The sequence below is a fragment of the Paramormyrops kingsleyae genome, chromosome 22, assembly GCF_048594095.1.
Source record: "Paramormyrops kingsleyae isolate MSU_618 chromosome 22, PKINGS_0.4, whole genome shotgun sequence".
NCBI classification, from domain to species: domain Eukaryota; kingdom Metazoa; phylum Chordata; class Actinopteri; order Osteoglossiformes; family Mormyridae; genus Paramormyrops; species Paramormyrops kingsleyae.
In genome coordinates this window covers 21921320-21938088 of record NC_132818.1, presented here as the reverse complement: position 1 = coordinate 21938088, position 16769 = coordinate 21921320, and the positions used below count along the sequence as shown (strand labels likewise).

The following is a 16769-nucleotide window of genomic DNA, read 5'->3' as shown; positions in this document are numbered from 1 at the left end:
TAAAAAGCTGTAATTAATTTATTTATTGATATTTTCTGTTGTTTGTTGTTGAATACAGATGCTAGCTCATTGATCTCATTTTCTGTTCATATTTTTTTTACGTACTGACTGTGTATTGAATTTGATGTTTGAGTTTTACATGAATGCTGTTCCACTCTTTACCAATCTTTATTTCTGATGGTTTAATGCACAGGAGCTTTAAATAGCCTGTAGTTTACACTTTAAATAGGTGCTTTACACACATTTTTGTAGGAGAGTAGCAATCCCAACAGCAGGTGAGAACGGCTAACAGGACACACCTCCCTCTGCTTTCAGTGCTAGTGAGAGAGAGACACACACAGAATTAAGGACAGGGCCAGTTGTGATTATCGGAGACTTCAGCCACGAAGGAGGGAGAGTCACCTTGAAGTCCCAAATGACCATGGCTCCATCCAGGCCCACGCTGCTGAACTTGCTGACCTTGGTCTTGGAACCTTCCACGATGCGCAGCTGGCTGCAAGGCGAACAGGCAGTCAGAGGTCGGCCTCGGAATAGGACCCCCGGTTGCTCGGATATGGCCGTTTGACTCATGCTGGCACAGCAAATGCCGCATCACTAACCCTCCTCATATACGGCAACCCCTGGCTAAACGCAAGACTTGATTGCCTTTAAATGCCCCTGGCCTTAAAAACAAAGCACTGGCCTTAAACTGTCACAAATCCCAAAAAATAAGCTGCCTTTTTGCCTTTGAACCGCATGCTTAAAATCAAGCTGTTCTCTTAACAGCTCTGGGAATCGGTTTAAGTGAGGATTTAAAACAAGCTATCCTTACAGACATCCATGTGTGCCCCTCTCAGTCCCCCTATTTGTCCCCCCATTTGTCCCCCCTTGAGCCCCCCCATTTGTCCCCCCTTGAGCCCCCCCATCTGTCCCCCGTGCCCCCCTTGAGCCCCCCTATTTGTCCCCCCTATTTGTCCCCCTTGAGCCCCCCTATTTGTCCCCCCTTGAGCCCCCCCATCTGTCCCCCGTGCCCCCCTTGAGCCCCCCTATTTGTCCCCCTTGAGTCCCCCTATTTGTGTCCCCCCTTGAGCCCCCCTATTTGTCCCCCTTGAGTCCCCCTATTTGTCCCCCCCTATTTGTGTCCCCCCTTGAGCCCCCCTATTTGTCCCCCCTTGTGTCCCCCTATTTGGGTTGCCCGCATGGCCGTACGTGATGGAGTTCTGGTGCAGGCTCTCCAGCTCGTTCTGCTCCTCCTCAGTTATGGCCTTCTTGTCCAGGTTACGGAAGTGCTGCATGGCCGACAGGCCGCCGCGAGACGCCTGCTTGGGGATGTCCAGCTTCTTCACCAAGCTCAGGTCCCTGGGGCCCTTGTAGGAGTACTGGAAAGGGCAGCAGTCGTGACCCTAAAGAAAAATCACCACACACTGTCATCCGTTAATCCCAATTGTGGGTCTTTTTTTAAATTTCATGCATGAAATCATAGAGGTAAAGCAAGACTTTTTTCATACAACAAAAGCTATAAAAACACTTATTCTGTGCTTCTTATAGGGCATATTTATTTGCTACGTTTAATTTCCCATCCCAGGGAAGCTGCGTGTCACAGTTGTAGCACTTGGTGATGCTGAGGTGGTATAAATATCCCCAAGTGAGGACATGGTGCAGTGTAGGCATGGATGGTCCCATCCCAGGTAGGCGCAGTGTAGCAGTGAAAAGAAAAAACAGACTCCACACTGGCAACTTTTGACACTACAAACTGCCATCTGTTAATCCTGTGGCTCAGTTCCCTAGGTGGTGCCATTACACAGTGAAGGTCTAGGTTAGGGTTAGGGTTAGGGTTAGGGTCACTGTGGAATTATCACCATTCTCTGTAGAAAGCAAATAAAATTATGGCCTGAAAAGGCATATTTACAACCATTTCATCCAGTATAATGTTACTCCTTCTTGGAAGTGCATTATTCTATCCAGGGGACGTCTTTATAAACATCTGACAGGCCTCTTTTAGACCAGTGTTTCTTATCCTGGTCCTGGGGAACCCAGAGATGGTCCACGTTTTTGCTCCCAGCTGGGAGGGAGCAAAAACATGGACCATCTCTGCACTGGGTTGAGAGACTGTTTTAGACTAGCAGGCGCTGGACCAATGCGCGTGGATGTACGAATGGTCCCCGGGTTACGGTCTTACCGCCGCCACTATCTCCGACTCACTGACGAACAGGACGCTCAGCTGGGGGAGGAGCTCCGTGGCCAGTTGGGTGACTCTGGGAGACACGAGGGGAACATCGGTGCTCACATACAGCTAGGATACTGTTTTACTGACAATCATACCATCACCTGAGTGGTGATAACAGCGTGAGCCATACACGACGGGCTCGCAGCACGCTGACTAAGGACACAGACTCGTGTGCACACTCACTCTTTACCACCGGGGGCGTCAACCACACCGATGCTGCTGTTGTGGCTAACCCAAGCCAGGCGGTCGCCGGACGGAGAGAAGCTCACGCCGTGCACCCAGCCCCCGCAGTCCCTTTGCTCCAGGAGCATCTCCCCGAACGGCATCTTGGCCCCCCAGGGTGTGGGTCCTGGCCTCTCTTCGATGTCCTTGATGTAGGCGGAGAAAATCCTGTGGTGGAACCACAGCGGAGGGGGGAAGGCGATTAAAACCGCCGTTTTATGGTCTCCCAAATACACATTTTACCTGATTCACCCCAGAATGCATTGACCATTTCTACTCTACAGTGTCATCACTGAAGGCCAGTGACTTCGCTTTTTGAAACACTGATCCAAGGCACTGTTTACATGCTTTGAGGCTTTTCCACATGTGAACAATGGAACTGGAATTTCTACTGCTCATCGCTGAGGAGCAGCCTTTATGTGCTGAAGCTGAAGCTGATGGGAAGGTAGATAGTGCAGATGGAATGCATGATGTGTCAAAGAATGTGTGGAATGCCTAATGAATGGATGGGAAGATGGCTGCCAGTTCTGACCTGCTCATGGGAATTTTGCATACACAAAAATGTTCTGAGGGCAGAATGAGAAATGATTGGTTCAGAGAGATAACCAATGGGATTATACAGAGGGTGGGGTCAAATAACTAGAGGAGGTGGGACCAACCAATGAGATGTCTTGATCCTGCCTCCTCCAGTTCCTTGTACCCATCTCCTCTACATTCTGATTGGTTACCTCTCTGAACCAATCATTTTTCATTCTGCCCTCAGAACATTCTTGTGTAAGTAAAACTCCCACTGGCTTCTGACCTGCAATGAAGGTCTGCAGAGCCAGCCGCCAGTAACACATTGTTGGGATGCCAGTCCAGGCTCAGCACAGTGGAGCAGATGGTTTTCTTGATGTGTTTACTGAGCCACCTAGGGGACAGAGGGCAGGGGTGGGTCAAAAGGGCAAGGGTCATAAGGTGACTTTTGTAGAGCAGTAATAAAATGAGCGAACAGTATCCACCCAACACAACTGTCCTGGAGACACACTATTGTAAAGTGCTTCATTGCACAAGTTCATCAAACTTGCTGTTCCTGAGGAAGCACATAACTGGAATAATTCTATGACTGGATGGGGTTCATAGTTCATAAATTAGCCAACTGGAATACAGTGCTCTCCGTGACTTAGAGCACTCACCAGTCATTCTCTTTCTCGAAATAGCAAACGGAAATCAGCTTGGCCCCGCTGCCCAGGGCGAACTTGTTCTCCTGCGGGGACCACTTGACACAGGTGGCAGCCCTGTTGATGCGAACCAGCACCAGTGTGGGTTTCCACACGCCCTCCTTCAGCGTCCACACGTAAGCGTTCCTGTCCGAGGCACAGGTCACTATGCGGTTGGACTCTGGTGCCCAGTCAATGCCTGTAAGCATGAACACATTGCAACGTTGAATGTCATTATTGACATATAGTGGTCATTAGCAAACCAGTAGGGGCTGGGTTTCTCATCAGGGCCCTGTTGTAAATGTTTCTAGAAGTATCTGTACAAGTGGATGATATCTCAACCAGGGCTTAAATAAACATCGTGTAACTGCACCCTGGATGATCAATCTCCTAAACGTCACAACACTGAACAGAAGATGGAATTGGAATTGACATCAGTGTTTTCTGGGGGTGTCTGACCCCTTTGTATCTGTCTCGTGTCACATGATCATGCAGTGATTTACTGCAGTGCATGCTGGGAGTTGGGTTCTGTGACTTCAACAGGCCACATTCTGTCTCTGTTACCCGGGACTACGGCAGACGGAAGCGCTGCCATACCTGTGATGCGGCCGCTGTGCTCGGTGAGCTCATGGATTTTGATCCAGTCCTTCCCGCTCTTCTGGTAGATGTGCACCTCACTGCTGTTGGGGCTTATGCCAATTTCTGTAGGAGGAGTTTGGTGTCATTCTAGGGGCCAAGGAGGGATTTCAGTGACCCCTTTTCACTAAGGGGACGAGGGGCAGTGTTGTGTGGCTGAGCCTCTGTGCCTGTGATCAGAACGTTGCTGGGTTCAAGCCCAGCCTTGGCACATCTGTGGGCCCTTAACCCCCAGCTCCCTGGGTGCCGCAACAGGTGGCATCCCTTAGCTACCAAGCTCGCTCTTACTGACAGAGAGCACGATGGGGGAAGTGAAAAGAGAATTTCCCTACCAGGACCAGTAAGAAGTATATTTAACAAAACATTTAAAAAAACGAAGCTGACTGTCTTCTATAACGGTTAACCCAGCTATCTCTAAAAAGCTTGCTGGGCTCTTTGCAGGATGTACTGTAATCACCTCGGTCATTAGATAAACAAGTTTTGTTTCTCCACTTCTTTCCACAGAAAGTAGATTAATGATAAATAAACAGACGTGTGAGGGAGGGGCAAATGTAAGATACGTGTTATAGGTTTCCCTGGTTTCATGACTGCAAGCAGTTCCTGAAAGTAAGAGGTACTGTGCAATCGTAATAGAGATAAGGAGCACTTAGACACTGGAGCAGGAAGGAGATGAGGGGGGGGGGGTATAAAATGCATATAAACGCATTAGCAGCATCCTGGGCAGCAGTACGACTGGGCTTCTTGCTGCAGTGGGCTGGGGTGGCCAGCTGGGAGTGGCCGGCTAGGGGTGTCCGGCGGGGGGGCTGGGGGTGGCCAGCTGGGAGTGGCCGGCTAGGGGTGTCCGGCGGGGGTGGCCGGCTGGGGGACTGGGGGTGGCCAGCTGGGGGTGGCCGGCTAGGGGTGTCCGGCGGGGGTGGCCGGCTGGGGGGCTGGGGGTGGCCAGCTGGGGGTGGCCGGCTGCACGGGCAGCCTGCAGGCACGTAATTGCCCCATGCAGAAGCGCGACAGAACCAGTTTGCACTTGCGTGTGCGGTCTTTGTTCCAGGCGTGGCAGGACACCGGCTCCAGTCCGAAGCTGTAGAGGGACATGTTTCGACAGAGACTCCCTGGAATGTTGTGCTGTTGGAGGTTTTCTTCTCCGGGACTTTTAAAGCCTTAACACAAGGAAGATTGGAGTTGGGGGGAATTATTGACAATTTTTTCCATGTTTCTTTATTCTTGACTACTGAAATGTTTACAAGTATCAATAAGAAAGAAATATCAGTAAGTAGTAAATTAACAGATAAACATTATATTCACACAGTAATAATACAGTAATTATCATGTTCACGCAGTGATAGTAAATCTTAGGTAGTAATTTCTTGTGCCTTGTGATGTAAAGTGCTTTATAATAACCTATTAGTAATATACCCAGATTTTAAAAATTAAGTATTCAGGTTCTGCATGTACAAAATAATCAAATGTTCTGGTTTAGAAGGCGTTTCAGGCACCGAACAGAAGCTTTCAATACACATTTTTCTAATGATGGTCTTTTAGAGCCCTTGAAAATTCCTCGGAACTAAACTTTCTCCCCTACACACTCACAAAACCCAATCCTGTAAAGACAGTTTGTTCAGAGTAACTTTACAGTAATGAAATGCACGCTTCTTTATACCCCTGCTCAATCACAGAGGGTGCTCCTCTGCACTCCCGACAGAACACACCCTGTCATGCAGTAAAGGTAAACAGCAGGGCTGGAGGAAAAGTGCATCTGTCAGGAATCCCTCTTACCTTGCTGGGTGTCGGGGTGCAAGCTCAGCTCTCCTCTTCACTGGGAGTGGGTGATTCAGTTCATGGACTCTGGGCAGTCGACACAAACTGAACTAACCACGGCAAGCAGAGGCTCCTGGTTCTTGATCAGAGTGGGGAGTGGTCCGTACAGAGGCTGGCAGGGAGGGGGGTAATGGGTGTGGTTTTCAAATAACTCCCGGGTGAACACCTGGCATTGGCCCACTGTTTGTCTGGTTAAATTCACCCGCAGGGCTCATATTCACAGACAACCAATCAGAAATGAAAGTTATTACTATGACGCTACCATAAATGTCATTATCTGCACATTATTCTTTGCTTTCTTTCTGGACAATGTCCTTGGCTCTTGCGGCAAACTAATTAAGTACAAACGCTACTGTCTAAAAGGGCAATAGGCTCATTAATTATATGTGTTCATTGGGGTTTTAACATGTCAGTGTTAAAGCTTAAGGGCACTTAAAATTCTTCATGGAAAATTTATGAACTGACGTTTCATGCCGTTCAGTGTCTGCAAGGGGGGCTAGAGCAAGTACTGCACAGGCCGATGTCATTTTGCCTGAAGAATCATTTACAAGTATAAGCAGTACGATGTAAATCGAGTGAAAACTTATATGAAGGGTTCTAAAGAAGAGACAATTTTTTATTTTAAATTCAGTTGTATCAACGTCCTGCCACTTGTGGCTCTGACTGTGCTATGTGTTTGCAAGTGTTGGATTATCTTTAAACAAATCATCAGGCAGACAATATTTTTACGTGCTGCTTTTGAACACACTCCCATTCTAAAACACTGCACTACGGAGCGTTTACCGTTAGGCCAACTAAAAAGTCCGTTTCCGTGTCTAATATTTATTCTCTTTCCCCTTTAAAGTTGTTTAGAGTTACATCTTAATCAGTGAATGAGGCACATTGACGTCATCGGCGGTCTCTGATTGGTCCTGAGTAGTTTCCGGTTGGACTACCGCTCGCGAGCTGTGAAAACAGAGAAGGGGACTTTATATCAGTGACAGTTTCGAGAAGGTCGTACACTTTCTAAAAAAAGCGAAGCGACAAGGGTAAGCAGATGTACACTTCCTTGTTGATTCTGCCTTCAAGAAGTCGGCTTCCATTCCGCTAGTCGCGCTGTAAATTTGGTATCTCGTGTTCAGTCGCTAACTAGTTGTCATAAGTTGCTTTGCATTACCAAGATGGCGCCCGAATAAGACCATCCGTTTCGAAAAGGCCTCTATAGCCAGTGCTCTCGGTCGTGTTCAGCAGTCGACTCGACTACATGTATGAATATGTCTACATGCATGTGCGCGTAGTTAGTCAGAGAGCTTAACTTCGCCGCGCTGTCGGACAATAACAGACGTGTTGGGGCTTCGGAATGACAGCTCGCTCGGGCTCGTGCCGTCAGCTGGCTCCGCGCGCCCGACGCGAGCGTACGTACGAACGGCGTGGGTCGAGCTGACGGAGTGTCGGGCTTGTGCGACATCGAGACCGCTTTTAGCTAAGACTGCAATCGATTTTTTTGTTTTTTGAGTTTCGCTTTACACAGCACAGGTTTTGCACAGCAGATGCCACACGAATTTAGCTTTTCATAGCCCACGGTCATGCTGCCCTTTGATCGCGCTGCACAAATCACTATATTGTGGATGTAGATTCTTGAAATCCTTGATGCCCTTGAATAAGAGTTTTGGGTCTGTGTTGAACTCGTGTATAAAGGAATCACAAAAGCCTCCCAACAGAGTGTCAGTGGTGCAGATTGTCCGCTCTCCTTCTCGAGTTTCTAATAGCCTTGACTTGCATCAAGCATTGGGAGGTATTTGAGAGGTGGTGCTTGTAGCCTGTGATTCTATACTCTGTAGGTGGGTGTGGCACGTGGAAGGTTACTTCCAAGGCAGTCTGTGAAATGGACCATTTCATTTTGCACACTCTGCTGTTATTCTTTCTTTTTCACATTTCCTTTTGCTCTGTTTTCAATCTCACCTTTACTGTATGTGCTTGTGTTGACAGCCATAAATTCTTTTGTTAGCTTTTTTCCTCACATTTGAATTACCTGTGTTGCCCGGGTGGGTGTCTCTCCCCCTACCCCCCCCCCCCCATTTCCTCTTTGTGTTTCACTTCCAAGAGATGCGTTTCCTTAAACAGACATCTTCTTACACTCTGCTGTCTGGTGAAACGCAGACACCTGTGTTTACCCCTGTTACTAACAGTTTCGGTGTGCCTTGCCTGTCCTGCACTGCTTGGCTGTCCCAGCAACCCCCCTCTGCCATCCACATTTTTAATGGAAGTTGTTTTCTTTCGTTTCCCAGCTTGCACTGCGTCTGACTGCGGCTGCATGACGCTTGCTCTGTCACATGCCTTTTACCATTCAGTTTTTTTTTTCCTTCCACTCACCCTGTTTGCCTTTCTCATGGTTCCTGTCTGTGTTTCACCATACTGGTGAGGCTGGTTGTATTTTCCTGACAGGGTTACATTTTGTTGCTCACCTTCGAGTTACGGCTTTTAGCAGCCATGTAAACTTGCATGGTTTCGCTCAGAGTTTCTGGCCAGTAGTTTACTGGTCGGTCGTCCATGCTTTCTGCACATGAAAGACAATCTTGGCACCAGTTTCCCAGCCAGACCCCGCACTCGGTTACCTAGGCAGTGATCGTGCCCCTCCTTTCTGCAGGGTTACGGTGCATCCGGATCCTTTTAGATTGTCGTTTTTGGTTTTGAATTCAGCTGATTGCACAAGAACCCAGATGGCATGTTACAGTGTGTATGGCCTGACCCCCCCTGCCCGCCCCCCCACAGCTGCTCTGTGCACAGCCTTGTTCTCTCGCCACAGACCCCGGGCACAGCGAGCCATGGCGTGTGGGAGCGGAGACGGTGACCGCAGCCTGCGCGAGTGCGAGCAGTACGTGCAGCGGCACGGCATCCAGCAGCTGCTGAAGGACTGCATCGTGCAGCTGTGTGCCGCCCGCCCCGAGAGGCCTGTGGCCTTCCTGTGCGACTACTTCCAGAAGCTGGAGAAGGTTGGTTTCCTGGGGGTGGAGACCCCCACATGGGGAGGGGCAGTGGGCGTGGCAAGAGAAGCTGATTGGCCACTCATGTAACCACCACCCAGTGTGTTCGCAGGATGTCAAATGAAAGAAACTTGTGCTTGTAGACAGTCTGTAAAAGGGTAGTGTGGTGAAATCAAGAGTCTTCACATGCAAACGTCCTTCCTCACTTATTGCCATGCACAGACTTTGAGCTACGCATCTGTGCTGAGTTAGCGGCTGTGAAACGCATGCGTGTTTGCATGTGCGTGTCTGGGGTGAAGCAGCCCTGAACGGCGTGTGTGTCTCCACAGGAGGAGGCCAGGCAGATCGCCGGGCAGCAGAAGGCGAACTCTCGCTCGGATTCGCGGGACGATGAGATTTCCCCGCCCGTGAACCCTGGGGTCAAAGCCCGGCGCGGGGCCATCAGCGCCGAGGTCTACACGGAGGAGGACGCCACGTCCTACGTGCGGAAGGTGATGTCGCCCAGCGATTCTCGCACAATAACTCGTCAGTTGGCTGTCTGGTGCGGAGGCGCGCTGGGTGTGGGTCTGAGCTACAGGCTGGACGCTGCCTTCATGTTGCGTTCAGGCAGACTTATCAGTGTACATTCGGGGGATGTGTCCCTACCTCCTATTAAAGTGTCATAACATGTTTCCAGGTCATTCCAAAGGACTACAAAAGCATGGCTGCTCTGGCCAAAGCCATCCAGAAGAACGTGCTGTTCTCACATCTGGATGACAACGAGAGAAGGTACTCCGCAGTGGGTTTGTTTTATGAAGAGCCATGCTATCGCCCCTAGTGCTTCACAGATATATGTATACAAACACACACTGCGCACTGTGCATGAAGACAGGAAGTAAGAGTACAGACGCTCCCCGGATTACGAGGGTCTGCATTACGGTATTCCGACTTTATTCAATAAATTACATGATATTCATCGCTAAATAGGCTTTGTGCTAATAATTTTGCCCAACTGTAGGCTAATGTAAGTGTTCTAAGCATGTTTATGGTAGGCTAGGCTGTGATGTTTGTTAGGTGTACTGTATTAAAATGATACGATATTTTTGCTTTACGATAGGTTCATCAGAACGTAACCCCATCATAACCGGGGGAGGCTATAATTAAATGACCCTTTCGATTGGGTTTGAAGGGAGGGAGCATCCGGGCGGGGGGGGGGGGTGTCTAGGGTAAAGTGATTTCCAGCTACCCCCCTTGGCTGACCAGACGAGTGGAGTTACTACCGATGCTACATTGACTGTTTACTGCAGACTGTTTGCGTAATGTTATTGTAAATTTTCGTTGCAGTGATATATTTGATGCCATGTTTTCGGTCACCTACATCGCCGGGGAGACCGTCATAAAACAAGGTGATTTTTATTGCTGTTTCCCCCGGGACTGTAATGCCAAACATTTGTAGTGGTATTTTCTTCATTGCTTGACCTTTTTTCCCAGGTGATGAGGGCGATAACTTCTACGTCATTGACCAGGGAGAGATGGATGTAAGCCACTGCCCATCTCATACTTACAGATATTAGTATCTCAGAACCTAAGGTGTTCATCCTCACCATAGGCGGACATTTCAGGTCCAGAAAGTAAAAAATCCAAACCAGGATTTTGTTTCAACCAATCAGTTGAATATACAGTCACAGTCACAGGGTACTCAACTGGTTGGTTGAAACAAAATCCTGGTTTGGATTTTTTACTTTTTCCTCACACCTTTTACCTGTGCGCCCCCTGGTGCCCGTGAGGTGTATTTGTGCTTTGAAAGTGGGCGGGGTTTTTAGGTTCACTGGCACTTTTTGGGGGGTGGGGTCAGGCAAGCAGCACTGAAGAGCGGGTGTGGTGTTCCTACAGGTCTATGTCAATGGCGAATGGGTGACCAGCATCGGAGAGGGGGGCAGCTTTGGAGAGCTGGCGTTGATCTACGGCACCCCCAGGGCGGCGACGGTGCGAGCCAAAACTGACGTGAAGCTGTGGGGGATCGACAGGGACAGTTACCGGAGGATCCTCATGGTAACTGCCCCCTCCTGCACCTCACCAGACACAAACGCTATTCGAGTGGAAAATGTGCACGTTGCAATGGAATGTGTACAGTGGTCTTGGGATGCTTGTTTAATTCAGTAAAAAATATTCCAAATTTATTGGTTTTGTAACAAAAATCATTACTTGATTGATTTATTTACTGCTGGTTTCTAACGTGATATGCATTTTTGGTGGTTTTAAGTAAAACATCCATTTGAAATGGTAATAAATTTAAACCCAAATTATCTTTGTAAAAGAGCTGTTCTTAGTTAAAAAGTCTATTGACAAGCAGCCTCATTGGGGGCTTTTTAAATTAGTAACACCTTTGCAATGACATAAAACGCCAGACATTTCTGTTTAGTATCCCTCTGGGAGCCAGTGACTACAAGCGCAATTAATAGCAAAATGGCAAGAAGAGAACTGAATGAATCAGCCAAAACAATTTTGCCAGTTAATAAAAAGAAAATGTCTGAGCCGATATGTTACTCACTGCTTGACAGTGGATTTTTGTCATGAAAGCAAAAATTGTAGCATTTGGAATTAAGCAAGCTTTCCAAGACTTTCTTTGATCACTGTAGGTGTAGCATAACACTTGGCTTTAAACTTTAATTTTCAGGGAAGCACTTTAAGGAAACGGAAGATGTATGAAGAATTCCTTAGCAAGGTGTCAATTTTAGGTAAGGCCCCTTCTCATTCTGGTCTGTTACCTTATCGGGCTCCTCGAGTCTTTGCTAGAATCCTCCTCTGCATCTGTAGGGGCATTTTCCCAGGATGTGAGCTGAAAGACCATTAATGGATGCTTTCAAATTGTGGGGGGGGGGGGGGGGACGTTTTTTTTTTTTCCCTCTGTTATCCACTAGCCCCTTTAGTTAAACAAGTAGAGCATTGTGCTAACGACACAATGGGCTTGAAATCCCAGACAGCAAACACAAATCGTAACCCTTCCCTCTACTGTAAGCAGAGCTAGGTAATTCAGGTCCAGAACGTAAAAGTCCAGACTGGGATTTTGTTACAACGAACCAGTTGACCATAAAGAGTCACAGAGTACTCAACTGGTTGGTTGAAACAAAATCTCGGTCTGGACTTTTACTGTCTGGACCTGAATTACCCAACTCTGGTTTGGATAAGTGTCAGGTAAATGTAATGTAGTAAATTTGCTTCTCAGAATTGCAATGGAAGCAAGATTTGCGAATGATTTGATACGTAGGACTTGATAGTCAGGTCTTCAGTAGCTGCTGACTCATGGAAAGCCCCTCCATGTTGAAGCACGAGACACAGATCTTAATCTCACAGGATGATGAGTGCTGACCGTTATTCACAAGGCACAACCCTAACCCTACAGTATCTGCAATTTCACTGTCAGGTTACTGCTGGCAATTTCCACTGAACTTTAATGGAAACACAGCTTTACTCTGCACGGACTTTTCTGCTAATTAGCCAGTTCTGGGCTCACACTTTCCCAGTTTAATGTGGACTCACTGTCTAGCTCCGCTTCCTGTCTGCAGAGTCCCTGGACAAGTGGGAGCGTTTGACGGTGGCCGATGCCTTGGAAACGGTGCAGTTTGAGGACGGACAGGAGATTGTGGTCCAGGGAGAACCTGGGGATGAATTCTTCATCATCCTGGAGGTACGTGTCCAGTTTTTACCCAGCAATTCGTGTACAGTAGTTTTGTTGAAGTGAAGTGAAATAGTGTGGGGTGTGATACCAAGTGCGTGCTGTAGGGGGCGCTGTGCACAGCAGAATGGTTGTGTTTGTGTGTCCTTGAAGGGCCTTGCAGCTGTACTGCAGCGTAGATCAGAGAACGAGGAGTTCATAGAAGTAGGAAAACTGGGACCCTCCGATTACTTTGGTAAGTTTAGATTTTCATATTCTATCTCCCAGTTCCTGCTGTCTCAAGCTGTGAAAACACAGGTTACCAAGTCTGAGTTTTTATTGAAGGGACAATTCTTCACCTCAGCCAGGAGGTGGCGCCAGTGCCAGGGCCGTAACTGTTCCCCTTTTGTTCAGGTGAAATTGCCCTCCTGATGAACCGCCCCCGCGCCGCCACCGTAGTGTCCCGTGGTCCGCTGAAGTGCGTGAAGCTGGACCGGCCCCGCTTCGAGCGCGTGTTGGGGCCGTGCTCGGACATCCTGAAGCGGAACATCCAGCAGTACAACAGCTTCGTGTCGCTGTCTGTGTGACGTGGCCCCACCCTCTTTAACGCATTTTTATGATCTCTTGCCGGACCTTTCCCCCACACCCAGCTGTCAAGCCTCATCACTGTGTTATATCTGCTGGTCCGATTTTTTTTTTCTCTCTCAATGTTTTATATTATATAAGCTTCACACTCTACACAGGGACCACAGTTTCAAGTGCTCTTTATCACAATTTCACAAAAATATTTTAAATTCCTATTTCTGTACAGCAGTTATGGTCCTCCAGGTACAGAAAGTATTTTTAATGTCCGTTCTCAGAGGCTAAAGTGCCCTTTGAGTAATCTGGATTCTTTTGTAGTTTTATGATCCGTTTAATGAGATCTGGTTGCTTGACACAAATGGCCATTTCAGGTAATGGAGTTTAGGCACTGCTGTTATTCCTATGGTATGGGACCATGGTGACTTTAACTTCATTCCCGATTGGAGGTGAGAACATCGCAGACTTTCGTTATGTGTGGCTCAGCCCCTCCTCTTTCACGCTTCTTTTCTAGAACATTCCTCCTTTTTGTTCACCCGTCATGTTTGTTTGCACAGCCACGTGGGGGGGGGGGGGGATGTAGAGTTGCGTGTGCATTCGCACCGCTTGTGCCAAATGTTCCCTCGTGTATCTATGGATACAAGTCCCGCCTCCCATCATGGTGGTTGCTGATTGGCTAGTTGTGTTGGCATCGAGAAAAGGGGCTTGTTGGTAAAGTCTAGGCTGTTGATAGCAGCAATATACGCTTGATTCTCTAAAAGAATGGTTTTCTTTTGATGGAGAAAATAGGCCCTAGAGTTCCGTAGCAGCCAGGGCTGTGACACAGAGCAGGGTGCGTGCCAGTTTGACTCAATTCACACACCGTACACTCAGTCTTCCCTCTCTGTGGACCCTAAACACAATGCTAGTTTTATAAAGGAACAGGCAAACTGACGAGGGAAGCATGTGAATCGTGTCAGAATGGTAACACGTTTTTGCCGGTGTCTGCCAGCCCGTGCTCCTGCCTGCATGCAGAACCACAGCTGGGCTCCTGGTCACCTCCTCGTGGCACCTCCTCCCCGCTGCTCCTCTCTCCCACTCCTCCAAGGCCTTAAAAGCATTTTCACACGAGGCAAAGTAGAGTGCAGGAATCCTCACTGAGTCTTAATGTGTGTTGGTCTCGTGTTTCTCTGTGCACGCTGGATGAAAGGCGCTATAAACGGATTCAGCAGTTCACAGCTGCCTCTGTAGGACTCTCGATGGAGGAGAGCGAGGAGGACATTGCGTAAGAGGTTGCTGAGCAACTGCCTCCATATAAGGATGGAACCTATAGAATCTAATCACATATATAAAAAACCTATTTCTATATATTTTAAATGTATGTATGTATGTCAATTTGGCTGTAGGTATAATTTTACTCAATAGATCACCAGGAAAACTGAGACTTCCTTAGTCTCAAGGATACAGGATAACTGAGCTTTGAATGCTGGAAGTTTGCTTTCAGGGTGACAGTTCTGTCTTATCTGCTTTGATAGATATATCTGTTCACATGATTAGGTATTCATTTCATTTATTTTTTTTTAATCAAAGTGTTACATATTTTCTCACAAGCAGCAGACAAAAAAATAAAGCTGTATTTAAGCAAAAATTCTTTCCGTCTTCATTCTGTCACAAACATGCTGTCATGATTGATTACTTTCCCTTTAAATGGGATGGGTGGTACCCGGAGCCATGTGGCACGTGGCTGCTTTGGTTTGATCTGAAGTGCTGCTCGGTCCAAAAAGTTTGACGACCACTTATCTACGTGATTATGCGGTATGACTGTTGGTGCCAGATGTGTCACCTTTGCTACACCGTCTAGAGTTTATAGAAAATAGTCTGGTGAACAAAAAAAAAAAAAAACATCCGATCCATGTAATTTCTGTGGCCGAAAATATCATGTTAATGAGAGAGGACAGATGCAGATGGTCAGGCAAGGCAAACAGGAAGGCCGCAAGTATGTGACCGTTCAGTACAACGACACTACGCAGTCAGGCTCTTCAGAAAGTACAGCTGTACCATCCAGCACTTATGGAGGAGAAGGTGCATCCTGCTTGGCATTCGCCCAGTGCGCTTAATAGAAGTGGCCAGTGAGTGTGTGCATGTATTATATTTCTTGTCTTGAACTGCTTTGAAGGAAACAAGTTCTAAAGATAGAGATGACAAGCGTGTCTGTGGGGTCGCAGCCATTTATTGGTCAACCATATCGTCATCCTTACCCAGGGCCACGAGCTGCGGCTATTGGATGAAAGACCGAGATCTTTCTGCCTGGTTTATGGTCTGCACCTGGGTACTTGGGGTTTGCAGGTTTGGAGGGAACTCAAAGCAGAGCTGCCGCTCTTTCATATCGAGAAGAGTCGGCTGAGGCAGGCTGGAGCATCGCATAAGGATGCTATCTGGATGGCGTCCAAGATCACTGTTCCGGGGCAGTCCCAAGACACGCTAGAGGGATTGTGTTTCCCAGCTGGCTTCGGAATTCCTGGGGGTCCCTCTGAACAGGCCTTGGAAGGAAGCCTTGCTTTCTCACCTTGGCCATTTCCTCTTTCTGCTAATCCGCACTTTTCAACATGTCACTCACCGATTCTTCAAGTGGCAGTAGATGGCTGAATGCCATGCGTTGGCTGAGTATGCGAGCACAGAAGAAGGTCGATGCGTTTCACTTCCTCTAAGACTCAGGAACAAGGGCGCAGGTTTGAGGTCAATATTGGTAGGGACCAAAACAATCCTGCACCACCCCCCTACCCCCATATTCAAATCCATGCCCTTGCTCAGAAGTCACTACACTATTCCTGGGGGTGTCACATGACCATTGTCTTTCTCACAGCAGGTCCAGCAGATAAAAACGGCTGGTATTTTTGCTCATTTAGCTCAATGACACTCTAAAAGGGGTACTAAAAATATTACTGTAGTAAAAATTAAACATCTCTGTCTATTTAGGAAATCTCTCTGTGGACATGAGGTAGATGTTTAGGGATTAGTTATGCTGAAGACATCATGACAGAACAGACAGGTGAGATGAGAGACGTCTTCACTCACCTACAAGTGTCATTGGCTATAGTAATTAGCTGAATTCCCTTCAGCACCACAGCACACATAGCATGGAAGGGTTAGGGTTTGCCAAGATAACTATGTACGTCACAGTACCGCAACAAACAGGGCACAAGAGGATGAGTTTACCAAAATAACCAAGTAGGCCTACCCCACTTCACGGAAAACACAATATCTCACTGTCAACGTGTTTCTGTGGATGAGTGTGGAAATATTTGTAGCTGCTTTGGAATCTCAGAAAAATGCTGTTTACTTCCAGTCACAATTCAAAAATAAAATATCATGAATGTATTGAAATGATACACTGCAGACTATACACCGTCTTGTATCCGAATCAAATCTAATATGTATCTTTTTCGTTAATACAAATCTAATATAACACAGTAATCTAGTTATTTGAGAACAAGATTCGACATGGGTGTAATGCTTCCGAAATAAGACTCCTGGCCCTT

General features: G+C 47.5%; 2 protein-coding genes across 2 annotated transcripts; one reads left to right on the top strand and one right to left on the bottom strand.

Moving 5' to 3' along the window:
• LOC111856748 (actin-related protein 2/3 complex subunit 1A-A) lies at nucleotides 1-6191 on the bottom strand. The gene is made up of 10 exons (XM_023836958.2): nucleotides 6034-6191; nucleotides 5289-5417; nucleotides 4225-4329; nucleotides 3604-3826; nucleotides 3231-3338; nucleotides 2390-2596; nucleotides 2159-2234; nucleotides 1189-1382; nucleotides 403-493; nucleotides 1-317 (listed from the first exon to the last, which is right to left on the bottom strand). Exons 2-10 carry the CDS (start codon nucleotides 5350-5352, stop codon nucleotides 312-314), a joined length of 1074 nt encoding a protein of 357 aa, XP_023692726.1. The 5' UTR covers nucleotides 5353-5417; nucleotides 6034-6191; the 3' UTR covers nucleotides 1-311.
• A 774-nt stretch (nucleotides 6192-6965) lies between these two features.
• On the top strand, nucleotides 6966-14878 carry prkar1aa (protein kinase, cAMP-dependent, regulatory, type I, alpha (tissue specific extinguisher 1) a). The gene is made up of 11 exons (XM_023836957.2): nucleotides 6966-7103; nucleotides 8861-9047; nucleotides 9368-9529; nucleotides 9715-9806; nucleotides 10362-10423; nucleotides 10509-10555; nucleotides 10911-11069; nucleotides 11695-11755; nucleotides 12584-12705; nucleotides 12847-12928; nucleotides 13087-14878. The coding sequence occupies exons 2-11, from the start codon at nucleotides 8880-8882 to the stop codon at nucleotides 13257-13259; spliced, it is 1128 nt and encodes a 375-aa protein (XP_023692725.1). The 5' UTR covers nucleotides 6966-7103; nucleotides 8861-8879; the 3' UTR covers nucleotides 13260-14878.
• The last annotated feature ends 1891 nt before the right edge of the window (nucleotides 14879-16769 follow it).

What these genes read in the sequence shown, in the direction of transcription:
- LOC111856748 (XM_023836958.2), bottom strand. Translation starts at nt 5,352, where the DNA reads ATGTCCCTCTACAGCTTCGGACTGGAGCCGGTGTCCTGCCACGCCTGG. An exon ending in TTCGAGAAAGAGAATGACTG is followed by an intron (nt 3,339 to 3,603) that starts GTGAGTGCTCTA and finishes TCTGTCCCCTAG; the next exon opens with GTGGCTCAGTAAACACATCA. An exon ending in AGTCGGAGATAGTGGCGGCG is followed by an intron (nt 1,383 to 2,158) that starts GTAAGACCGTAA and finishes ATTTTTCTTTAG; the next exon opens with GGTCACGACTGCTGCCCTTT.
- prkar1aa (XM_023836957.2), top strand. Translation starts at nt 8,880, where the DNA reads ATGGCGTGTGGGAGCGGAGACGGTGACCGCAGCCTGCGCGAGTGCGAG. An exon ending in ACTTCCAGAAGCTGGAGAAG is followed by an intron (nt 9,048 to 9,367) that starts GTTGGTTTCCTG and finishes GTGTCTCCACAG; the next exon opens with GAGGAGGCCAGGCAGATCGC. An exon ending in TTGACCAGGGAGAGATGGAT is followed by an intron (nt 10,556 to 10,910) that starts GTAAGCCACTGC and finishes GTGTTCCTACAG; the next exon opens with GTCTATGTCAATGGCGAATG.